This window comes from Hyperoodon ampullatus (genome assembly GCF_949752795.1).
Source record: "Hyperoodon ampullatus genome assembly, chromosome: 16".
Taxonomy (NCBI): Eukaryota; Metazoa; Chordata; class Mammalia; order Artiodactyla; family Ziphiidae; genus Hyperoodon; species Hyperoodon ampullatus.
Window position 1 is genome coordinate 75,581,567 of NC_136929.1, and position 25,832 is coordinate 75,607,398.

At 47.3% G+C, this 25,832-nt stretch overlaps 1 protein-coding gene across 1 annotated transcript in view; it reads left to right on the forward strand.

Moving 5' to 3' along the window:
* Positions 1–25,832, forward strand: part of MIPEP (mitochondrial intermediate peptidase) — a gene marked incomplete at its 5' end in the record, with an annotated part of 144,406 nt that overhangs the window by 7,251 nt on the left and 111,323 nt on the right. Inside the window, 7 exons of the mRNA XM_079721694.1 lie at positions 1,985–2,071; positions 10,319–10,382; positions 14,360–14,542; positions 15,083–15,239; positions 19,489–19,537; positions 21,182–21,242; positions 25,130–25,182. Coding sequence (XP_079577820.1) covers positions 1,985–2,071; positions 10,319–10,382; positions 14,360–14,542; positions 15,083–15,239; positions 19,489–19,537; positions 21,182–21,242; positions 25,130–25,182 — 654 coding nt within the window. The remainder of the gene's footprint in view (positions 1–1,984; positions 2,072–10,318; positions 10,383–14,359; positions 14,543–15,082; positions 15,240–19,488; positions 19,538–21,181; positions 21,243–25,129; positions 25,183–25,832) is intronic.

Consider the following 25,832-nt stretch of genomic DNA (forward strand, 5'->3'; position numbering starts at 1 on the left):
CCTCTGCCTGGTGGCCTTGCGGTCCCCTTGGGGCTGGTATTGGGGGCGTCTGAGCACATTGTAAAGGCAGTCTGGGAGCTGCGGCGGGCGCAGGCTGGGGTGAAGTCGGTCACTTGAAAGGGATTCGGAGTAAATGTAAGCGTGCTGGTCAGAGTAACGGGGAGGGGGCAGGGTGCCCACCAGGACGGGGGTCAGCCAGTGCGGGCGCCCGGCCCCCCGGCTGCAAAGACCTCGGGACCTGTGTCTCCCAGCCCAGCGGAGGCCCCTCCGTCCCCCGGGGCTCGCATGGGGTGTACGGCTGCTGCTGGCCGGTGCCCCCAGCAGCGTTTGCCCTTTGGGGATGGTGCGTGCGAAATTCGGCTCCTTGAACGGGTAAGCTGGTCCCTGCAAACTCCAGACCCCAGCGTGCTGAAGGCGCTGGAGCCGAGGGCTGCCGGGGAGGTGAGCGAGAGCGCCGGGCCCTGCCCGGGGCCTGCGTACTGCGTCAGCGAACCTGGGCTCCTGGTTCCGCGGGAGGACAGCGGGCGCCTCGGTCGGTAGAGAGGTGGTGTCGGAGGCGGCCTGCCGTCCCCCCCCTTGGCCGTGGAGCGCAGCTCAGTCCTTTGCTGGGACCGGGCCCTGCCCCCTCGGGGGGGCGTGGGTGCTGCCGAGGGACCTGGCCGTCGTCACCGGACAGAACCCAGAGCCTTGCCCTCCGCTCTCCTGAGCGCTGGCTCCTTCTCTCCTGTAGCCTGAGCTGCACCCTAACTGCCCAGGGCAGCTTTGAGTAGGATGCCTTCCGGTGCCCGAGTAGAATCGACTGACTTTTCAGTGGTGGAAAAGCAAGGATAAAACTGGACGTATTTGTTTAGAATTAATGCCAAATATAGACTAAATTACAGACTTATCTTAGAGTCCTACAATGTAGGACATGACATAGGAGATGTGCTCAAACCTCGGACGTGGGGCCGGCCGGCCACCTCGGAACGGCTGCCCTTGGACGTGGGCGGCCGGGGGCCGAGCAGCCAGAGGAGGCGGCCGTCCTTGCTGACCTTCTCCCGGTTCCTGGGGCTGAGGCCGAGCCTGCCCCCCTGCTGAGCGTTTCTCGGCGGGCGGGGCTGCCTTGGTCCCGCAGGTTCAGGGTGGCCCGTGAGCACCGTGGCGACAGAGGCCCCTCGGTTCGTATGAACCTGCAGGGGTTTGATTGTGTGTGAGCTGCCCGGGGAACCTGACCGCCCGCGAGCCCCTGAGTGGACCTAGCGGGCGGCGCTCAGCCCTTGCCCTTCCCCGAGGCGGGAGCTCTGGCCCGCACTGTGCTCTCGGGAGAGGGACTCGGGAGCTGTCGGTGGTGCCGCGGGTGGGCGGGCAGTGCTGGGTGGGCCGGGCCCGAGTGCAGCCGCGGACAGTAGCCGCCTCTGGGAGTGGCGGCCATGCCCAGCGTCTCGCTGAACCCTGGGGGCCACCAAGGGTCTAACCCTTTCGGACCAAGGGCACGGTAGCTGATGAGAAACGAGTGGCTGCAGGGTGCGGCTCCGAAGCCTGTGCCCTCGAGCTGTCCCCGGTGTGGACCCGCCACTCCCCCCGGGTGAGCCAAGGCAGCCCAGGCCCGGTGCCCAGTCAGGACTGCAGGTCTTTGCGTCTGTTCCTCCCCTCCCGTCCCCGCTCCTCTCCTGTTAGGGAAGCCAGTGGTCCTTGGCAGGTTGCCGACGCGGCTGGTTCTCGATGGAAGTGGGGTCACGTCCTGTCTGCTCTTCTGTCCCCAGCTGTGGACTGTGGCTTTAAGTTTGTGCTTTTACTTTCCGGGACAGTTAGTACTAACACACTTCCCGTCCCTTACTAACTGCGGTCATGCCATTCCTGGTCCAAAGGAAGAAACAAAACAATACCCCAAACCTTTGGCCTCTGGCCATGTGGATGCTGGAACTTGACACCATTCTCTTCACTTAAAGCAAAAAGAGATGGTACTAGAAAATCATTTAATTTTTCTTATTTGTAATTTTTCTAGGTTGAACACAAATGTGGAATTATATCAAAGTCTGCAAAAACTATTAGCTGATAAAAAACTTGTGGATTCCCTTGATCCAGAAACCAGGTAGGTACTCCTTCCTTTGCGTTCATCGCGGTTGTGACTGTGGAGCTGAGCTTGAAAGCCATCCCCGCGCTCACGGCCCCTCTGTCCGGACGGTTTCTCCCCACGCGACGAGCCCCGCACCCTCCTTGGACGCCACTCAGAGGGTGTCTCCTCCGAGAGCCCTGTGCCTGTCTCACCCCGGCCTCCTGCCCAACGCCGCTTCTCTCAGTCCTCACGCTCCCAGCCTTCTCTCCTCTGCCCGTTTGTCGGCTCAGCTTTCCCACCCGCTGGACGGGAAGCTCCCCGAGGGCAGGGCCTGGTCTGATTTGTTCGCTGCTGCATCTTAGCACCCCACAGCTTCGGCCTGCAGCAGGGCTCTCTCCAGGGAATGGATTCCTGTGAGCAGTTGACGGTTCCATTTAGCTGCACTCCTGAAGTTCCATCATTGCTACAGCGGGAGCTGAAAGCAGAGTGCTTTTATTTACTGGTGGATGTCAGGATCCTTGAAATGCTTGGCTTTGGTTCATACCATTTATGATTCTGAATTGAAAAGACCTAATTCTAACTCAGTACACAAATTTTTTTTCTTTTTTGGGGTACGCGGGCCTCTCCCGTTGCGGAGCACAGGCTCCGGATGCGCAGGCTCAGCAGCCATGGCTCACGGGCCCAGCCACTCCGCGGCATGTGGGATCTTCCCATACCAGGGCACGAACCCGTGTCCCTTGCATTGGCAGGTGGACTCTCAACCACTGCGCCACCAGGGAAGCCCCACAAACATATTTGATACAGGACTGTGGATATTATATTTCTTTGCTCAGATTTATTTATTTATAAAACGTGGTAGAGTTTGTCGTTAATCCGCCTATATGTTATTTGTGTCATGGCACAGAGACAAATGTCTTTTCCTGCCTTTTGCACTTGTCTATCTCCTTTTTCTTTATGGGATGCTTACTTGGCCCCGTCTGCTTCCTCCTCTGTTGTCTGTCTCCGTACGTGGCCTGTGACCCCAAGTGGAGCCCAGCCCGCAGGGATCAGTCAGTGGTGGTGTCTCATGTTGATCTGGTGTACGAATGACCATGCCGTGTGAGAAGCAGGGAGAGGTTGTCTTCATCTGTCTGCCTGTAAGCGGTTACCTGTGGTCCTGTTTCACTTCATTGATCCTGATGCTCAGGATATGGGTAAAGCTGGCTGTACAATCACAGCAATGGGTCTTTATTATAATTTTAGGTTTGAGCATTATTACCTTTGTTAGCAAAATGAGTAAAAGTGGAATGCCTGCTAATTGTGCTGGATTTATACTGAGCTGCTGCTGACTTTGAGGAACAACAGCTTGTTCACGATCTGACTTTACTACAGATTTGCTTTCCCATATTTAATGTGTAAAAATGGAAGTAGACTGGCAGACCATTTGAGGTACGGAGGAGTTGTGCTAATTGGACATGTACCACATTTCTAGATGTTACTAAGATGCCAATAGGACTTTTATTTTTATAAATATTTATGTTTTATTTATTTCTGGCTGTGTTGGGTCTTCGTTGCTGCGCGCGGGCTTTTCTCTAGTTGCGGCGAGTGGCGGCTACTCTTCGTTGAGGTGCGCGGGCTTCTCATTACGGTGGCTTCTCTTGTTGTAGAGCACGGGCTCTAGGCACGTGGGCTTTAGTAGTTGTGGCACACGGGCTCAGTCGTTGTGGCGCGCGGGCTCTAGAGTGCAGGCTCAGTAGTTGAGGCGCGTGGGCTCTAGAGCTCAGGCTCAGTAGTTGTGGCGCACGGGCTTAGTTGCTCTGCGGCATGTGGGATCTTCCTGGACCAGGGCTCGAACCCATGTCCCCTGCATTGGCAGGCAGATTCTTAACCACTGCACCACCAGAGAAGCCTAGGATTTTTAAAATAACAGAATGATAAACACATTGGGAAAAATAACCTGGGTAGAAGATCAATATTCTGGAAAGGAAATGTTACGTATGAGTGGAAGGAAACAAGAATTGGAAGAGATAATTATCAAACTGTCACGGCACTTGTATAGCATCAGGAGTGTTGACTGGCATCCAGGAAGCACCTTGCATATGGTGAAGGAGAAGTCAATGCCTAAAACAAAGTATTAGAGATTTAATACATTACTTTGTCATGAGAAGATAACGTATAGAAGAAGTGACATCATCATCACATTCTTGGGTGCATTCCTTGGAATACTAGTTTTGTGAGGTATTAGAAAGTATTCCCAAAAGGGTCCCATTGATCAGTAAGTTTGGAAATCGGACGTATTAATGCGTTTTCCTCTCTTGGAGAATTTCAGTATATTAGAGTCTCTGGGAAGCCCAGCCATAAAGAAACCTGTTTCACTTGGGGTTTTCCAGAACCATCAAGAATTTTCTTGTTTGCAAAAAATATAACAAACACACTCCAGAAAATATAATGGAGGGAAAGTCCCAGTCACAAGAGCAACAAAAGCTGTGATACAGCTTGGAGTACACTCAGGAGGGCAAAGTGCAGAACCTCCACACACACAACCCCCCGCAAGGCATGAAAGATGATATTTAAATGGAGAAACATGCTGTATTCTTAGATTAGAAGAAGAAAATTCAGTGGTCTCTACTGGTCTGTAAGTTTGATGTTATCCATCCTACATCTAAAGATTTTTGTTGTTGTTATTTAAAATGATTTTAAAGTCATAAACAGTAAATATACCAGAATAGGCAGGAAAGATCTGGTAAAGAAAAATGCTACAGAGGGATTTGTACCAGATAGTAAGACATATTATAAAAATACTGTATTTAAAAGAGCATCGAGAGCATTATACTTCGGCCAGAAGAGTCCATTAGGTCAATGAGAGAATAGAGAAATTTCAGACACAGACACAAATGTCTGTAGGACTGTATTTAACACAGGATAGAAGTATCGTTTCTCATCAGTAGGGAAAGGCTTGGTTTTCAGTAAATGATGTTAGGCCAATGGAAAAGTAAATTAATTTAAGATTTAAATATCTTTAAAAAAGAAATCCTAGAAGTATTGATAACTTGGAATGTGGAAGGTCTTTCTTCACAGGATACCAAAATCAGAGCACAAAAGGGAAGATTGATTTGATCATACAAAAATTGCAAGCTTTGGTCTGGCAAAGCCCTTCCACATTCAGAGTCAGAATAGACAATGGAACAGATGTTACTTACATGATAAAGGTTAATATAGTTACTATGTTTAGAGGTGTTACAAATTACCAAAAAAGAAAAAAAGCGAACCATCTTAGAGAAAAATGGGTAAAGGATTCTCTTCCTGAAACTCTTATTTCACAAAGTAAGGAATGGCAACGTATGGCTGTTGAATGTGTAACAGTGTGTAGTGTGACACTGGTACTAAGTGGGATGTCATGGCTGGAGATGGGTCTCCAGAGTTAGAGGCCTTGGCTGGATATTGGTTCCCCAGCTCTCCAGGCCTTAGTTTTCTCCTCTGTGCCACCATGGAAGCCCTAAAAGCCATGTTTTTGAAGAATATTTAAAGATACAGAGAGCTGTTCAATGTTTGTGATATAATTTTACAAGAAAAAGCAAGATACAAAAGTCTGTGTAGTTGTATCCCAGTGGGAGTCCTGGTATAACACGTTGAAAGTAGATTGGATAGAAGCCGGGGGGACGTGGTATCAGCCACAGTTGGTTGCCATGGAGATGGTATCTTCACGAGACCAAAGATGCACCTCGGACTGTGCTTCTGAGGTTAAGGGTCCTGTTGGGTGTCCCCCCAGACCACCTAGCCTGGCCCCCGGGGACAGGGGCTGTGTCGGAGCCCAGGAATCAAGTTACTGCTCCTTAAGTCCACGCAGAAAGTCAGCAAACTTTTTCAAGTACCTGCTGTGTGCTGAGCACCAAGCTGCTTTCTGGGACCTTACCTTATTTAATGAAACATGTTCTTCATAGCCTTAAGAGAAAGAAGAAAGAAAAAGTCGTATGTTGGAAGGAAATACAAGAATTTTAATAGTGGTTATCTTTGGTAGGATGAGTGATTTTAGTTTTTTCATGCGTTTCTACAGTAAAGCTGTTACATGATGAACCTATGTTATGTAACACGATAAACGTACATTTCCCAGTAAATTCCCCCCCCTAGTTCATCCCCTCGCCGTCTTTCTTTTCTCTTATTAAAACAAAACAGAAACCACCTTTGCTGGAAGAGAGGGGGTGTGTGTTCTAGGTTGACTGTTGTGAGGATGGGAGATGGATGGGAGACAGAGATGACGAGGACAGTCCGGGGCTTGAGTGGAGCCCTTTACATTATTTAAGAAAGAAGGTCTGTTGAAGTTTCAGAAATTTAGAAGAAATTTAATTCTGTTCATTCAGTATATTGGCACAATAATCAGGAAGATGAATATATCCATTATAAAAGGTCAAGAAAAGCAGGAGAATAGATCAAATATTTGGATAACTTAATTCCAGAATAAAGTAGTTTTAAAAAAATACTACTGGGACTTCCCTGGTGGCGCAGTGGTTAAGAATGCGCCTGCCAATGCAGGGGACGCAGGTTCAAGCCCTGGTCCAGGAAGATCCCACATGCCGCGGAGCAGCTAAGCCCATGCGCCACAACTACTGAGTCTGTGTGCCACAACTACTGAAGCCCGCGTGCCTAGAGCCTATGCTCTGCAACAAGAGAAGCCATTGCAGTGAGAAGCCCGTGCACCGCAATGAAGACCCAATGCAGCCAAAAAAAAAAAAAAACTAATGAAAGCAAGGAGTGTTACACTTGAGCTCGGTTCCCAGCATGCAGCAGGGTTAAGAAGAAAGAAAACAGTTCTCCTTAGCCCAGAGATTCCACTTCCAGTACAGCATCAGAGAATTTACTGTTCTAATTGGCTGCCACTAGTTGGAAGAAAAACTGAAAATGTCATGCAGAAAGCCTTTGAAAAACTATCCAAGTATAAACTGTTTTATGTTTTTAATTATTGGGATTTGGATGGAGTTGAAATAATCATCACGGTGGCCTTCACAGGTTTGCACTCTGTGAATAAAAGAATAAGCTTCTAAATGAAATGCTAATCTTAATTGTTTTTCATGTTCTGCAATACCTATACTGGCTTATTTCAACGTTGGTTGAAGCTAGGTTTTGTTCCCTCTTTGTCTGCTATGCTTCAGCTTCCCATAAAGCATTTATAACCCAGCAGTGAAGTCTCCTGCTACATGACTTGCCATCATACGGTCTCAACACAACCATTAAAAATTTTCTGTGTTTGTCCAACGTTTAAGCTTGTGGAGTGGAAATCATGAATGCTATTGGAGCCCGTAGCAGAGGCCCCAGATTTGGTCGGAGGTGGGGGACAGTGTTTAGAGACCTCACCGTGGCGGATAGGGTGTCTCATGACGCAAGGACTTCTGACACGAGGAGGGCCTTCCTGTAGGGTGGCGGACTTGGGGCACGGTGGCCCGTTCAGGGTGGTGGCAGTGCGTCCTGGACTAGGATGACGGCGGTAGAGAAGTTTAGAGGGGTTAATTTGGCTGATTGCCCTCCCCCCCCAATAAATAGCTACTATTTGCTGAGCTGTTTTCATATGCCAGTAAATTAGTGATATGCAATTATACATGACTTACATTTTAGTAATACTGACATAAGCGCTGTGATATACACTTCTGCTTCCTGGTCCCCCGATGTTTATCAGTCACTTACTGATGAGTGATGGTAGATCATTGTCTCCTGGGCATCAGGGACCATGTTTCCACCCTAATAGATCTGAAGAGCTGTGTGTCCCAGCCCATGCCTTTGTGGCCCAGCATGGTAATGTCTTGTTTCCAGGTCACACAGGTTTTCCTTTCATTTAGTATGTTATGAGTTCAGTATTTTTTGTTTTAAAGAATAGGTGGATGCTTTCTTTTTTTTAATAAATTTGTTTATTTTAGGGCTTCCTTGGTGGCGCAGTGGTTGAGAATCTGCCTGCTAATGCAGGGGACCCGGGTTCGAGCCCTGGTCTGGGAGGATCCCACATACCACGGAGCAACTAGGCCCGTGAGCCACAACTACTGAGCCTGTGCGTCTGGAGCCTGTGCTACGCAATAAGAGAGGCCGTGATAGAGGCCCATGCACCGCGATTAAGAGTGGCCCCCGCTTGCCACAACTAGAGAAAGCCCTCGCACAGAAACGAAGACCCAACACAGCAAAAATAAATTAATTAATTAATAAACTCCTACCCCCAACATCTTTTTTAAAAAATTATTTATTTATTTATTTTTGACGACGTTGGGTCTGCGTTGCTGTGCATAGAGTTTCTTTAGTTGTGGTGAGCGGGGGGTGTTCTTCTTTGTGGTGCGCGCGCTTCTCATTGCGGTGGCTTCTCTTGTTGCAGAGCACGGGCTCCAGGCGTGTGGGGTTCAGTAGTTGTGGCATGCGGGCTCAGTAGTTGTGGCTTGCAGGCTCTAGAGCACAGGCTCAGTAGTTGTGCCACACAGGCTTAGTTGCTCCGAGGCATGTGGGATCTTCCTGGACCAGGGATCAAACCTGTGTCCCCTGCGTTGGCAGGTGGATTCATAACCACTGCGCCACCAGGGAAGCCCACGAGTTCAGTATTTTGATTCCCCTGTTCCCTAATGGGAAAGTAAATCATCTTAAATTAGCTTATAACTAAAAAGGGAAAGATGGGGACTTCACTGGTGGTGCAGTGGTTAAGAATCCGCCTGCCTGTGCAGGGGACACAAGTTCGATCCCTGGTCCAGGAAAATCCCACATGCAGTGGAGCAACTAAGCCCGTGTGCCACAGCTACTGAGTCTGCGAGCCACAAGTACTGAGCCTGCACACCTAGAGCCCGTGCTCCGCAACAAGAGAAGCCACTGCAATGAGAAGCCCACGCACTTCAACGATGAGGAGCCCCCTGTTCACCGCAACTAGAGAAAGCCTGCGCGCAGCAGCAAAGACCCAATGCAGCCAAAAATAAATAAATTAATTTAAAAAAAATGAAAAGGGAAAGATTAACTTGTAAGTATAAAATATTACAGGAGAAAATTACTGAAAAGTTGCCCCTTGCTTTAGATGTTATCCAGGATACTTTCTCTTCTGCTGTTGCTTTTTTATTGCTGCTAATACTTGACATTAGGATGAAATTGTTACATTCAGGAAAGGTTAGGAAAATTAGGGCCTGTTGTGAAGTTTGCAGATGAACTTTACGATCATTAAAAACTGGTTTTATACAAAGCACACTGGTACTCATTCTTGAAATAGGCATCTTCCCTCCTAAGTCTAAGCAGACTTAGCCCAAGGGGAAGAGGATGGTGGCTTGAAGCTGATGAAGAGTCTGCTTTTTGATAGCAGGAGTGAAAGGTGATGTTTCAGATACTGCTGACCTGTTGAAGGGTATTATGATGGTCTTTGAACTCCCTAAGCACTTTATTTGTACCCCTGTTAGGAAACTTATTATTTCTTTTGCCTTGTGTTCATTCATTCAAAAAGTACTTATCCCCGTCCGGGCCACGCCTTACGGATGAGCAGAGCATCGTTCTGTTCTGTACACGTGCTGAGGAGGAAATGTGTTATAGTTCTGCATGCACACCTTCATGCAGAGTTCAGGCAGCATGTGTGTGTCCCACAAGGACTTAATTTGGTGCGTTGTGTATAGTTTGCAGCAGATATTCTTGAAGGAAAGACAGTTGAAAAGATGTTCATTTTTTCCTTTCTAGAAAAAAGAAAATTTGGCCTTGTTGGAGTAATTGTCATTCATTGTCAGTGTAAGGCTTGTTGTATAGTTAGCACGGTGTATCTGATACCAAATCATCCATAGGAGAGCTTAAAACCCAGTCAGTCAGCCAGCTGTTTTGCCTGACTTTTAAGATGTTAAGCTCCTGGTTTCAAGCAAACAAATTTGTGTGTGTGTGTGTGTGTGTGTGTGTGTGTGTGTGTGTGTGTGTGTGTGTGTGTGTGTGTGTGTGTGTGTGTGTGTGTGTGTGTGTGTGTGTGTGTGTGTGTTGAAACATCCGGCTTTTGGGCAGTAAGGTTGAAAAAGATGGATTTATTTTGCAAAAAACTGATTTTTTTTTTTTTTTTTTTTTTCTGTGGTACGCGGGCCTCTCACTGTTGTGGCCTCTCCCGTTGCGGAGCACAGGCTCCGGACGTGCAGGCTCAGCAGCCATGGCTCACGGACCCAGCCGCTCCACGGCATGTGGGATCTTCCCGGACCGGGGCACGAACCCGTGTCCCCTGCATCGGCAGGCGGACTCTCAACCACTGCACCACCAGGGAAGCCCCAAAAAACTGATTTTTGTTCATAATTATCATTACCTGTTCTAACCTGGCACCTGTTTTATTTATAGGCGAGTGGCAGAGCTGTTTATGTTTGATTTTGAAATCAGTGGAATCCATCTAGACAGAGAAAAGGTAACCTTGTTTTTTGGCTCCTCTTGTTTTACTGATATCTAGTTGGTATATTGTTGATGTGGTTCTTGTACATTGCTTGAATTTCCATATTATAAAGACACCTAGGTCGTTTATGTTTTAAAATCCTCCTGTAAGTTGTATTTGAACATAGTGCTCTCTGGAAGTTGGCCTGTCACCCAAGATAATTCAGAGTTAAGAAATGACGTGAGACAGTTGGGGCGTTTTAGGTGTCATGGAAGTGGGATGAGATGGGCCGTATCAGGAAGGCCAGCTAGTGAGTAGGAAAGCTGGCGCTGTTGAAGATTAGGGTCTGGTTGCAGAAGTACAGGACGTGTTGTTGAGATCCAGTGCAGGTGTGTTTGTTGATGTAATACCTGTCTTGGACAGACCCCCATAGTTTCATTCTGAAAGCAGTAAGCATGGGTTATACAGTGTTGAAACTGGGATGGGAGGAGGCTTCTTTGTCCAGACCCTTCATTTTACACGTGTGGGAACAAGGCAAAGCGGTCTGTTCAAGTTCCCATCCTTTGTCTCAGGATCTCTCACCCTGGCTGCTGCTCATCCCAATGAGTGCTTATTCACTTCAGTATTAAGCTCAGGGCTGGAAGAATGGGATGGTTCAACCAGCACCCAAAGAGCTGCCTGCTGCAGTGTCTCACCCTGCCTTCCTGCAGCCTAGACTGTTACGGTGCTGCTTTCTTTTTTAGATAAATATGTTTCTCCTGGTAAATATACGATAAAGCCACTTACCTATTAACAGAGATTGGTTTATCAAAGTGTCTTGGAAAGTAGAGGGCAGGATATTGAGAATACGTGTCACATACATAGATGCTGTCATTTTGGTTGGTGCTGAGTGTGAGTAATTCTGAGGCCACTCACATGTCTGTGTACTTGTGTGGCCTTAAGGACTCAGCACGTGACTCCTGGCCTAACCCGGCAGTCCCCAGGGCTGATAGGCTCTACTGCAAACTCAGATTGCCTGAAATGGACACATTTGCCCCTTTCCAGACCAGTTTGTTATTAATACTTCTCTGTACCAATAATGCCACCGTTCTCTGAGTCACCCAAATCCAATTTTGGAGTCACTTTGCATTTTTTCCATTCTCAGTGCTCTCATATCTCAGTGACCAAGTCCTTGGATTGTTTCTGTAGGGCTTCACTGGCCTCTGTCTGCATCCACAGAACAACTCACCTTGATCCTTATCACCAAATACCTGGGCCATCCTAAAAGCCATTGTCTTCCTACACCCACTATAAGTAACAGTGATTAAGCGTTTGCTCTTTAAATCACATATTTCTCATCAGATCTTCAGAGCAGCTTTGAGGCTGGTACTACTACTATTCCTGTTTCATGGGTGAAGACGCTGAGGCACCTAGAGGTCATGTGATTTCCCCAAGGTCACAGAGCTTGTAGGTGGAGGAGGCTATTACATAGGCAAAGCCGACTCCAGGGCCTGCCCAGCTGCCCTGCCTGCAGGCCTTCTGGCGGTCAGTCTAACCTGTCTGTGACCATTGGAGTACTTTCCTTAAAGCGCTGATTCAACTGTTACTCTCCCACCCAGAACCTTCCAGTGCCTTCCCATTGCCCATTGAAAGAGTATAAATGGCAATTAATACGTAGAATCCCCAGCTGTCCCTGCCCCACCCCCGTGTTACTCATGGCCCTGCCCTCCCTGCTCTGGTCCTGTGTCCCCTGTGGGTTTGCCTGTCTGAAATCCCCATTAAGCCTTCATCTTCAGGCCATGGTGTCTGCAAAGCTGTTCTCAACCCCCCAGGTGGAATTTTGTATTCATCCGAACTCACATTTTACTTATTTCACACATATGACATTTATCTTTAGGTTGTTATTACTGCGTTGCTTACCTAAATCACAGGCCTCTCAAGGACAGGGAGTGTGGGTTCTCTTTTTTCATGCACAGGAGTTTTAGACTCAATAAAATAATGAATGTGTGAGAATCATAATGATGCTCACGAACATTCATCAGATTCGATATTTTCAGGAGGAAGTTTGCTATTAGAGAATCCGGGAGAATAGTTTTATTATTTTGTAGAATCTTCATGAAAGATGTTTTTGAAACTTTATTAAAAAGTAGCATGTCAGGTCAAGGTCAGCTTCACCAGCACTGACTTTGCTGCTTTTATCTAACGTGTGTTCTTACACGTTACACAGGGACAGCTGCCCCTCCTAGCAGGTAACTCCCTGCGAGCCCACCCACAGTGAAGATGCAGTAACGTAAACCTGCTGAACTCCCGTGTTGTCACTTCAGTGTCTGTTGTCAGAGGTGCTCCACTAGGACAGGGGGCAAGGGAGACAGCACACTTGCAGAGAGCTTCAATTGAAGCCACTAACATAACCTGCAAACCGTAAAGGCCTGCGTTCTTTCTGTATTCTTTCCAGGTTATTCCCTACTTATATTTTAGGGTCTCATGAATACAATTAAAAATGAAAGGAAGTGTGTTCTTCAGCAATCATTTAATAAATGCAGCAATTTCATAGCATTCTTAGAGCTCCGAGTACCGCATGTTTAATTATGTCCAAATGATGAAATGATATACTTAGCAGACTGTTGGTGGAGTCGGGAAATAAACAGTTTTTATTTTTCCAGGGATTGTAACAGGTGATAAACTCCTTGAAATAACTAATTTTATCGCTTTTTTTTTTTTTTTTAAATAGTAAAAGCTTTGAGGAAAGTTTTTGGAACTATAGTGTAATTTCCAGATGTCTTTCCTTTTTGTTATTCCACTGGTCACCATTAGAGGGTGACAAATGGCCATATCAGAAACAAAATAGGCAAAGAGAAGTCTGGATGATAAAGATGTAGGAGTATCTGAAAACTTATTTTTCCTATGAAGTTTGAACTTTCTATATTGAAATTTTTTGTTATTAAAATACACTACGTTTTTTCCAGCGGCTTATCAAGGGTACATCTGCATCATACATAGTTATCTTTTAAAAAATACTAGTGCTGCCTAATCATTTTTTAGGGTCTTAGCATAGTTTAGAACCTGTTAATAGCTGTCGGCCCCCTTGCCGGGAAGTTTGCCTGTGATTTCACCTGAAGCCCGTCCTGAGCCCAGATCTGGATGCCTGTCTAATTTTCCTGTAACAAGTGCCTGAAAATTCACCCCTTGTCCCCAGGAGGACCTGACCACTGGTGTGGACCTCAGTTTTAAGGACCTCATCCCAAACATTTGTGGCACCCCTTTGATGGCACAGGTTTTCTCAGGAGGTGGTGTCCTAGGGGTGTGACTGACGAGAAAACCCACCCCATTCTGTCACTGTCACTGACGGCCTGAGGCCTGACGGTGCCAGCCGTGGGGCTGGGGGATGTGGTCCTGCCCCCGCAGCCCCGACTCCAGCCCTCCTCACCTCTCTGCTGCTGTCCTGCTGTAGCCGCACAAGTGGGTGCCCAGCAGAGCTTCGGAAGTGCCCCTTCTCTGAGCTTCAGCGAGGAATTGCGTTAATTATACCTTCCTTCCCCTGCCCTTGTATCTGATCTTTTAAGACTGAGAATGTTTTCTAATCTACCCTTCAAATACTTCATGTATTTAGTCTGAAAATACTTTTAAGTATCATATCAAACAGATTCAACTACTCCCTGGCTCACTTAACTAAGAGGTTTTCAGGGCCAGGGGAGGACCTGGACTTCCCAATGTTGTTAATTTCACAGATGCGTTGTATAACTCAGACTTTGAATAGAACATCTTAAAGCCTAGAAGCACTAAAAAACCCTAAGATAACTTTTTGGTCAGGATATTAAATATCTATCAAAAGTAGAGTTAACATTTGTAGTACATTACTGTGTATTAAACATTTATGATACAAATTATATTCAGTATTCATTTTATTACTTAATATATTTAGTATCTTATTAAATTATAATTCAGCTATATGTGTTGATTTGCTGTCTTCATAGATCACCTATTAAGTTTTGAAATATTACCTAAATAACTTTTATTACTGCCCCCACGTACAGCGTAAAAGAGCGGTGGACCTGAACGTTAAAATCTTGGATCTGAGCAGCGCGTTTCTCATGGGAACCCACTTTCCCAGCAAGATTGAGAAGCATCTCCTGCCAGAACACATTCGGCATCACTTCGAGCTGGCCGGGGACCACGTGCTGGTGGATGGTCTGCGTGCAGAAGTGCCGGATGACTTGGTACGTGCGCTCCATCCTCCGTGCAGTTTGGTCCCTGTACCGGGGCCATGTCTGTTGTGACCCCCAAATTCAGTGATGAGATAGTCACACCTTTAAAAATACGTTAGTGTCACCAAGCACTAAAAATTGAACTGGGGGTTGTTAATTCTGTAAACGCTTTGAATAATGACAATGGTTTGGTGACTCCTGTATCATAAAGGGCTCCTCCTTTTCAAAGTATGACGAGCAGCAGCAGTGATGGCCATTCTGGGGACTCAAATTTAATTGCATGTAGCTTTCACGTCACCTGGTTAAAGGTGCTTCACGGCACGTGTGTTGGCTAAAATTTGTGCCACCCTGCGCCATAGTAGAGAACCCAGTTGAGTATGATTTGTCTCCCATACCAGTGACGAATCCAGAAGCTTTATTCACTTCGTGGAGACCATTATTCTAAAGCGTTGCTCGCCTGCAGAACAAAGTGGGGGAGGTACCCTGTATTATGATGGTGTAGGACTTTGTACTGTGCATGGATGTCTTTTACCTTTCACTTTCTGAACATAGGTGCGAGAAGCTGCTTATAAAATTTTTCTTTATCCCAATGCTGGTCAATTGAAATGTTTAGAAGACTTGCTCAGCAGCAGAGACCTTCTGGCAAAGTTAGTGGGGTATGCTACATATTCCCACAGGGCTCTCCAGGGAACGATGGCTAAGAATCCAGGTAAGCCTGTTTATCCAGCTTTAAGGACAAAGTAGGGTTTTTATGAGGCTGAACTTATGATTTTAAATAGCTCTCAGTTGCTGTTCTATTTTTCATATAGTCAGAGACCAGTTACTGAGATTTCTGCTTCTTTATTAGGAAGAATTTTTAAATAGAGCTAACAGTTTGGAATATATTCTGCCCAACCGATGTATTTTATGTACACACTGAGAGCAAATCATACTTAAAATTTCACTGATGATGATTTGAATTGTTTTCACTTTAACTCAGCTGGTTTCTGTGCTGAGCCTAACCAGATTGGTTAGAATTAGTGTCAGAGAGAATATTTCTGCTGAAGTCAAAGTTCAGTGTAGGCCGGGTCATGTAAAAACCCCTCCTTTCAGAGAGAAGAGGGCTGCTTCGCAAAGTTGGTGCTGGGGCGGGCGTCGGGGGAGCATGTCTGCTGGGTTTGCTCCGTTCAGTTCTCTGTGATTTATGATGTATGAGGGAGAATGGTTTGCAATGAAAACGATACAAACCTATATAGCATATCTTTCAAATGTATATAACGTATCTTTCAACTGTCAATTACAGTTACATTTTAGACACTGAGTCCAGGGTAGGGTGGCCTCGATGGAGGGGCTGTTCAGACCCAGGTGTGTTGTAGGGGTTGGGATTGCATGACTCGGTGACGGGCTGAGTGGGGGGAGCAGATGGCCGCGGGCACCCGGGGTCTCTGGCCGTGCGTCGGGACAGACGTGCCGATCGCGTGGTCGGGGGGCTCTGGGAGGGGCTCTGTGCTGTCTCTGTCCCTCCCGTGTTCCCTGCGGTGTCCGTAGCTCCTCGGAGGTTTTCTTGAACCCAGCACGCCTTTTTTTTTCTCTCTTGTGCACGCCGTCCCCTCGGCCTGACCTCACTCCCGTCGGTCAGCCGTGGGCACGTCTCCCTCACTCGAGGCCTGCTTGCTGCCTGCGTGTCTGTCTGTCAAAATCCTATCCAGGGTGTCCGTGCTGGGCTCCCGCCGCCCCTCCATGAAGCCTGTTAAAACGTGTCCACGTCCCTTGGACTCCTTCGCCCCTGAACTCTTAGCACACTTAAAGTTGTGTTACATACTTCAGCTCCCAAACAGGTATTCTGTTCTCTCGGGTGCTGTTCCGGAGTCACTGTTGTCACCACGTTGTCATGATGACGTCTTATTATTTTATACTGCATGTAATAGTTACGTAATGCCTACTCTGGGCCGTCGTTGCCTTTCATTCCTCTATGGCCGTGTGAGACGGTTGTATCCACTTCACGGACGAGGAACCGCAGGTCAGATTGATTGCTGAGAAGTGGCAGCGCTCAAGCCCCGACCTGGGCGTTCCATTCATGCTCCTCCCAGGCCACCTGAGACCACATGCCCCTTTTTCTGTGTCACCTGCATCGGCTCTTTCAGTTCATTGGTTCAGCAGATATGCACTAAGTGTCCACTGTGCGCCAGATGTTATTCTGGGCGCTGGATATAAATCCGAGTAGAACAGATGGGAATCCCTGCTTGTGTGCAGGTGACAGAGGAAAGCAGAAAAGCAGGGGAAGACTCCGGTCTGTTCCTGGTGCCTACAGGTTGTGGAGAAAGTGGTTCAGGGAGGGGGGGACTGCGCGTGTTGGAGGTGTGCGGCCTCGCATGGGCTGCGAAGGCTGGTGAACGAGGCTGTGAGCGGAGGGTCCAGATGGGGGCCCAGGTGTGCGGCCGTGAGGAGGAACGGGGGGAGCCCGCGGGGCGGGGCAGGGGGTGGTCACAGCCGAAGGAGGCTCGTCCCTGGCGGAGGCGGGTTTGAGCCGGGACTTCAGTGGTCACGGCCCCGCCCGGGGGGCTGAGACCTGCCACGGGAGGGGCACCCGGAGGGGCTTTGCAGTAGCCACGGTGAGGGACGCGGCTGCTCCAGGCTGACGGCGGCTGTGTAGGTGCTGAGATGTCACGTTTGGGGCGTGTGGCACCCGAAGGGAGAGCCAGGCCTTGGACATGAGCCACCGGGAAGACAGTTCCTGCTGACGGGGGCGGGGCAGGAGTGCGGTGGGTCTGAGTTAGGTGTGAGGTGCCGGTTGGTCAGTGCAGGTGGAAACACTGATGGACAGTGAGGCGCACACACACGCCGGGACGAGACTGGTTGGCTCACCTGGACGCTGGGGGAAGGTGGGGGACTGAGCGCCGGCTTGAGTGACATGCACTGGAGGTCGCCGGCCCCGCAGTGGCAAGCGCCCGGGGTGACGGCCAGCAGGTCCCCGGCTCACAGGGTGGTGAGCGTGGAGATGTCTTGGAGCTGGACTCTGCACATAGTTGGGTCGACTGTGACCTGTGTCCTCGAGGGATTTAACATTTGCTTGGGGAGCCTGGATGTATACATATAAAGATAAACCTTAAGACAGGTCAGTGTCTTTTTAGTTGCAAATGCATAGAATATGGAAAACAATGTCCTAGGATTTTAGGAGCGCAGGAAGTTTGCAGATGCGTGGATGGCTGTTGAAAGTTTCCTGAGGGAAGTGGAACTGGAGGTGGACAGTGAGGAACAGGAGGGGTACAGGTTAAGGTGGACCCCACGTGACAGATGTGTCAGGGGGTCATCTTCCAGTGAGGCATGCGTTTGCCCTCAGGCCGTTTCAAACTCATTCCTTTTTATTGAATACTCCGACGGTATTCCAGGTAGATTAATTGAGGTAGATGTCTCATATGTAAGAGAGCTAGGAAAACGAAATAGGTGAAAGTTAGTAAAAAATGGTTATTTTGAAATAAAAAGCACACACAGATATATTTGAAAACAGTTCTCTATGCTAGCTGGTTTGATATCTGGAAATAAAGACTTTATTTTAAACTAAATAACAGTTGTTTTTCTTAAACCATCTAAAACGAGGCAGCGTTTTTCAGGTTACGAGATACGGGCTCGTTCACCACTGATGGTGGGGAGACCCCTGGGTTCCTGGTTTAGGTCCATCCTTTCCCCAGCCTCTTATTTTACTCAGAAAAGAGATAAACTGAACAAGAAACTGAAACATATAAAAGACCATCTGGAAAATAGAAAAACAGTGTGTGTAGCCGACTCTCAAATACATGTGAAAGCTCTGTATATGTTAAATAGTGGCAAAAAGTGCTAAATTCAAAAAGTCACATGAAAAATTTCCTATCATGGGAAACAACAGTAAATCCACTACATTGCCTTTATGGGTTTGTACAATATAGTGACTTATGGCTGAAGTATTTTAAGTAGTAAAATAAAAAAAAAAAAAATTCCAATAGAGCCTAAATTTTTTTTTTGTTTGTTTGTTTTTTGTTTGTTTTTTGCGGTATGCGGGCCTCTCACTGTTGTGGCTTCTCCCGTTGCGGAGCACAGGCTCCGGACGCGCAGGCTCAACGGCCACGGCTCACAGGCCAAGCCGCTCCGCGGCATGTGGGATCTTCCCACACTGGGGCACGAACCCGCGTCCCCTGCATCAGCAGGTGGACTCTCAACCACTGCGCCACCAGGGAAGCCCGAGCCTAAATTTTTAATGTTCTAATTTTGCAATATTTTCTTTGGATACTGATCCTAAATAGATTATTCTGCTGTGTATATAAAAATAAAAATATTTACCCAGAAAAACACTGATTTTTAAAATCTGATGTTTCTAAGTTGTAGTGATTTTTATGAACAGATCAGTCTAGCTATCTCTTGAAAACTCAGAAAAAAATTAGACATGTCTGACAGACATTTTTTTCCTTATACATATGAATAGATAGAAATAGATTGAAACTTTGGATTCTTTTTTTTTTTTCTTTTCTTTTTTTTTTTGCGGTATGCGGGCCTCTCACTGTTGTGGCCTCTCCCATTGCGGAGCACAGGCTCCAGATGCGCAGGCTCAGCGGCCATGGCTCACGGGCCCAGCCTCTCCACGGCATGTGGGATCTTCCTGGACCGGGGCACGAACCCGTGTCCCCTGCATCGGCAGGCGGACTCTCAACCACTGTGCCACCAGGGAAGCCCGGATTCTTTTCTATTGTTTCCCCTTAACTGTTTTTATTTTGGGGTATCATTTAAGGCTTTGATTATTACTATGTCACTTTAATTCGTTTATTTAATAAAGATCATCATCATCTAGAAATGCCTAGTATATGTTAGCAACCCAGCTTCCCTTTGAGAATCATCACCTTAAAGGCATTGTAGTGTATGGATTTATGATCACCACATTATAATTTTAACAGGTGTGTACATTTTATTTTATGTAGTTAAAGATATTTTCTTTTGGATTTTCATTTTAGAGACTGTCATGCAGTTCCTTGAGAAGCTATCTGACAAACTCTCTGAAAGGTTCGTTTTTTTAATTCTCTTTAGAGTACATGTTATTTAGTTAGGGTTTTTTTTTAAGACTTGATTTATAAAAAAACTGTAAGTGACCTGTTAGGAATATAAGTGTTGGAATATTGTGTCAGATCTGTGGACTGTTCAAGAGATGAGATGAACAGTGAGCCCTACTTTGAAAGTGCACAGTCGTCCCCCGAAGGTGACGGTCTCGGAAACTTGGGCCGTCCCCTCTGGTGAACCAGCCACCTGTCTTTAGGAACTCATCATTGATAGGGACTTCTTAAAATTTCCCAGACCTTTTGAAACTATATATTTTAGCTTGTACCATCCGTTTTATCATCAGCTGGAAACGTAGTATTTCTCTCCTTTTGGCCTCAGCATGGGCGGCTGGTGGGGATGGTAGATGGATCTGTTTGCCCTGCTATGTGCTTAAGAGCACTCTCAGCGGTCCCTCTGTCACAGCCGCCGGCCTTCTCCCTGCCCAGCCCCCTGGGCTGGCCCTCGTCCTCGGGGCCACTCTGGTAGTGCTCTTTCTGGGGGCCAGCCCCCCAGGAGCCTTCAGACACCCTGGCTCTAGGATGAGGCGTGGCACGTTTGTGAGAGACCGTGATCTCTCCTGTGGCACTGCCTAAAACCTCATTTGCTGCCTGACTGCACCAGCATGTTAATTTTAGCTCCAATTTCCATTTTCTGTTATAAACTCATGCCTAGAACACAGTCCTCTCCAATTTGGATTATATTTATAAATTCTAAAATTATCTTTCAATGCAGTGAGCTATTGTGGCTTTGATATAATGAAGTAGTGTTGATTATGCAGTTATTTGAAACTTTATTCTACTTTGCCTTGCTGGTTAAGCATTATTCTTTTTCACTTATATGTAGCTATAGATTATATTTTGAGCAAACTTATCTTCAGTTTCTTATAGTGGTATGTAGGAGTTCATTCTAACGGAAATTTCATATTCTGCAAGTATTAAGTGCATATTTGATTGTTGCCCAGCTGGAGTTTTTTGGTAGGGGAAAAACTATGAATAGCAATCTTAAATATAATCTATGTTAATATTCTTTTATAGGAAGTAATTTGTTAGCCTCTTTTTTTTTTTTTTTTTTGCGGTACGCGGGCCTCTCACTGTTGTGGTCTCTCCCGTTGCGGAGCACAGGCTCCGGACGTGCAGGCTCAGCGGCCATGGCTCACGGGCCCAGCAGCTCCGCGGCATGTGGGATCTTCCCGGACCGGGGCACGAACCCGTGTCCCCTGCATCGGCAGGCGGACTCGCTACCACTGCGCCACCAGGGAAGCCCTAGCCTCTTTTTTAAGGTGTAGCAAAAAGCAGTGCTTCAGAGTTTACTGATTAACACTTTGCACTTTGCATGTTTCTGTTAACACTGCTAGTTTTTCCAGTCTTTTAGTACTTTCAAGACCTATCTCTGCCAAGATGCTTTTTAAGGTAGAAATTGTAGTAATTTACTGATGTGTATATTATCGTTTCTTCTAGCACATGTAAAATTTGGTTAATACTGGTTGCATTTGCACTACAAATTACTTCTAATTTTATCATGAATATTGGAAAGTAGCATAAGCAGACCAGTTCTTTTATAATTAATTATGAAAATTGTGTCCTAACAATGAATGATAAACCTGTTTTACAGAACTCTAAAAGATTTTGAGATGATACGAGGGATGAAAATGAAACTAAATCCTCAAAATTCTGTAAGTGACCATCTTGGGATATTTTTATTATTATATAAACAGTCTGTCAGCTGAGGTCTTTATCTTTTGACTCTAGAACTTACTTGTGATTTGCTGATGGTGTATATAGTCTTGTTTCTTCTGATCCTTGGATTTGGGGAATAAAGTATTGAAATATTTGATCCAAATGTCCAAGTCTGACATTCCAGTAAATCCAGTGTTTTTGTTGGTTAGTTGCTCTCTCTCTCTCTCACACACACACACACACACACACACCCATACTGTCTGTTAACACAACCTGTGTTAATATCTGCTCACACAAAGGTTGCCTCTGTTCTATGGAGAGTTGGCATCTCTGTGCAAAGCACCTTTAGGGGGCTCAGGGAGGGGATGACCTGGCCGGTGGCAGCTTCAACATCAGTGCTCACCTTGCAGTTGACACGTTTGTTTGCTAACCTGTGGAGCTCAGTTAAGTAGATCAATGTTGACGGACAAAGTGTAACCCGTCCTGAAAACACTGAATCTTAAGATCAAATGATTACATGATCCTTCCAGTCAGACTAAGTGTCCTTAGGGCCAGAGGGTGCCCTGAAAAGGGGTGAGATCCCAGGTGTTAGGGCTCGGGTCCTCACCTGGCTCGGGGGTGCCACGGGATTGCTGGGGTGTCTGGGCCCCTCTCGTGTAGCTGCTGTTGGTGGTCATTCTTGGTTGCTGGTGGCTGCTGAGCAGGGTTAGAAACTCTTTACCAGCTTCCCAGATCCAACCACCATGAAATGGAGTAATTCTGTCATAGTCACTGATTTCAGGAGCAGCATGTGAGATTGTTAACTGGTAGTCAGAGCTGTATCTAGCAGAGTAACTGGGATTAGCCATCCACCCACTTTGGCTTGGTAGGTAGTTCCACTTAGGAAACTAGATCATGGATCAGAATTTAGCTTGGTGAGCACAGGAACAGAAAAGGTGAAGTGTGTTGCCAAAAGCTAATTCATTAATATGACTCGAAATTGTTCTCCCTGGACATGTTTTTGTTTGTTTGGTTTTTTTTTTTTTTTTTGGCTGCATTGGGTCTTCGTTGCTGCACACGGGCTTTCTCTAGTTGCGGCGAGCGGGGGCTACTCTTCTTGGCGGTGCGCGGGCTTCTCATTGCAGTGGCTTCTCTTGTTGCGGAGCACGGGCTCTAGGCACACGGGCTTCAGTAGTTGTGGCACGCGGGCTCAGTCGTTGTGGCTCGTGGGCTCTAGAGCACAGGCTCAGTAGTTGTGGCGCACGGGCTTAGTTGCTCTGTGGCTTGTGGGACCTTCCTGGACCAGGGCTTGAACCTGTGTTCCCTGCATTGGCAGGCGGATTCTTAACCACTGCGCCATCAGGGAAGCCCCAGACATGTTATGTAGCTACTGATGCCGGCTGTTCTGAGGATGTGTGGGAAATGCCCAGCCTTCTCTCCTGAAGCCCCCGTTTTGGTGAAGGTACCACCGTTCACCCCGCTCCCCTAGCCAGAACCGGGACTGAGTCTAGACCAGGGGTTCTCAAACTGCTCCCTGGAAGGCAGCACCTGGGCATTTGGTAGAAAAGCAGGCTCTCGAGCACCACGTGCTGTGTGTCAGTGAGCCCTGTGGGTGTTCACACCCCGCCCCCGCCCATAGTGTCAGGTACCGAGGCCTGCAGCTTCTGCCTTCCTGGGAACTCTGTCCCCTGTCTGTGCCCATTGCCACAGCCCTGGCTGAGGTCATTATTCCTTCTCCGCAAGACGACAGTGACTGGTTTTCTAGCCTTTTGTTCTGCTCCCCTCGAAGTTGTCCTGCATTCCAACTGCTTTGCTGGGTGCCTGGCCCACGTTGGATGCGGAGAAGGTCCTGTGCACTTACTGGGAATGGGAATGAATGAACGCAGGGCCGCCAGAGGGATTTTTCTAGAACACTGATTGGGCCTCGCACTCTTTTGTTTAACATTTTCAGGTAATTATTAGATTTACTTCCCATTTCTTAGCTTTCCCGCCAAGCCCTTCGTAATCTTTCCTGGACCTCCTCCTCTTCTGCCTGGGAGCCCAGTCAGTGTTCTCTGCTCACTGACACCTGCGTGATGCTCGTGTGCTCTTTTCACTTACTTTTTGCTTTGCTTTCCCTTCTTTTACTTTATTTTTATTTATTTTTTATTGAAGTATAGTTGATTTACCATGCTGTGCTTTGTTTTATTTTTAAATTGTAACTGACATTTATGTGCCAGCAAATGCCGTACATCTGGATTACGTGCTCCCACTCTTCACAGCCCAACTCAGGCTGTGTCTCCTCCAGACGTCTCCTGCCCTCCCCTGTGATTTAACACCCTTCGTGGGCTGCTTGGCGTGGCACAGCGTCATAGATGTGACACACTGTTCTCTGACGGGCGGGCCGCTTGTCTTCCTGCTGCCTGGCCCGTTGTCAGCTCTTGGTACAGGGATAATGTCTTGTCTCTGTTGCATTAGAGCCTGCGCTCTGTCTGGCACGTAGCAGTAAACAGTCATCTGTTGGAGGCCGTGAGTGGCAGGAACTGATCACTCAGGGGCCAGAGCCCCAGGGCTGCTGTCCGTGCCCTTCAGGAGCTCGTGGGCAGAAAGAAAGGAAGCCTCCACGTCTTACCTCGGTTCCCTTCCCTGATAAAGTATGAGCATGGCACATGAGCAAGAAACCTTGTCCTCAGAGGAGATCATGTCTAAACCGAACCTTTGAAGGACCTTGGTAATAAGGGTGGAAGCCTCGTTCCCGGAGCTCTGCTCAGTGCCAGGTGTTTTGTTTTGCAGTTGAAGTGCATTTAGCAGTACTGTGTGGGAGATGCTGTTGATTCATTCAACAGATAACCCTTGAGGGACTGCTGTGTACCAGGCAGAATTCAAGGACCAAGATACAACGGGAAAATTGCAAACAAAATCCCTGCCCTCATGCAGCTTATGTCGTAGGGGAAGAAAAGAGATAGTAAACACATGAAAAAAATCAGCACTGTGCTAGTCCTGTGGTGATAGGGACTGTGGGGGAAATAATGCAGAAAAAGCGGATGGTGGCTGTTGTCTTATAGGGGCTGGGCAGTGAAGACTGCCCCCCCCCGCAGGAAGATGGCACCGGAGCAGCCCTGAAGAAGTGAGGGGCTGGCGACAGCCGAGGAAGAGCCCTCTAGGCAGAGGCCGGACGGAGGGGTCTGCCTTGCGGTGGAGGAGCAGCAGGGTGGGGGAGGGGGCGCGGGGTTGGGGAGGAAAGCGGGGAAGCCCTGGGAGTCCGCCCGCTGTGGACTGTGCGCCTGGACCCAGGCCGCCTGCTTCCCGGCCTGGCCTCTGCCTGCTCTCTGTCACCTGGCAGCTTGCGGGGAGTGTGGTCCGCACAGCTACCCCAGCTTCCTGTCACTGTTCTGTACAAGGTGTCAAAAATGGTTGTTCTCGTGTTTCTTTATGACATATTTTCTTTGCCAAGATTAGCGTTAATTCTGCCTTAGTTACGTTTTAAATTGTTGCTTTCATTTCTGGGATCCACCCTAAGCTTCTTGCTTAGATTTAGAAAGAACTCTAGTCTCACCTTTAGTTCCCTAATCGTACCTGCAGTATGTTTTATGGATTAATACATGGGTTACATTTTGGGGAAAATTTCAGCGTGGCTAATTTAATCTATCAATTTTGACTTTCATTAGTTTACATTTTAGAATGACATTTGTTTACCTTTTCCCGAAATTCTGCGATTATGCCTTATTTATACCTCTCAACTCACTGATTGCAGGGAAGTCAAAATAAAAAGGCACGTATTTCCTGCCAAGTCACGAATTTTTAGGCCTTTTATTAAACTTTTTCTGGCATCATAACAGGTATACATTTTATAAGTTGGCTAAATTATTGATTAAAATTGTGACGTAGTCAACAGCTTCCATAACAGTGAATTTTTCCTTCGTAGGAATTAATGCCTTGGGACCCCCCCTACTACAGCGGTGTGATTCGTGCAGAGAGGTACGTTTTTTGAGAAATACTCGTATGTGAGAAGGAAGAAAGAAATATGTATTGAGCGTTTTGCCTGCTAACTGGGCAACGGTCCCTTCACTCGGTGCCCACGTTACAAACCTGCGTCCCCTCAAGCTCAGGCCCTGTGCTGGAGTGGCCAGCATCTGCCCTCAGGTCACTTATCCGGGTTGGGAAGCCCCTCCCCCAGGCCTGTAGTGGTCCCTCCCCCTTAGCCTGTCCTCTGTGGCTTCTGTCATTCCTGTTTACACCTTGTGAGTATCTCCCGAATGGCTGGAATCCGGCCCCTCCGCCTCCTCCTGTGGGTGCTGTCCAGGCTCTTTCTAGACTCTGAGCTGGAGGGGCTGGGACTTTGCTAGAACCCTCGTCGTGTCCCGTTTCGGGCCCAGGGTGGGTGCTCGGCAAATATTTGTTGAACCAGTAGAGGAATATGGTAGTACTTGGCATGGCACAGTGTGGTTTTCTTATGTTTTCTCATTTTTATTGGAACACGTCAGCATGTTATTGGCACATCTGGAAGGATATAAATGAAATAAGGATTTGGGAAACTTATGTTGATAGAGGGGCTCCTCTGGCTTCTGTGTTCCTCTGTGTCTATTAAACTGTGGCGAACTAGGAGCTATGCTTTTTCCCTAACTATA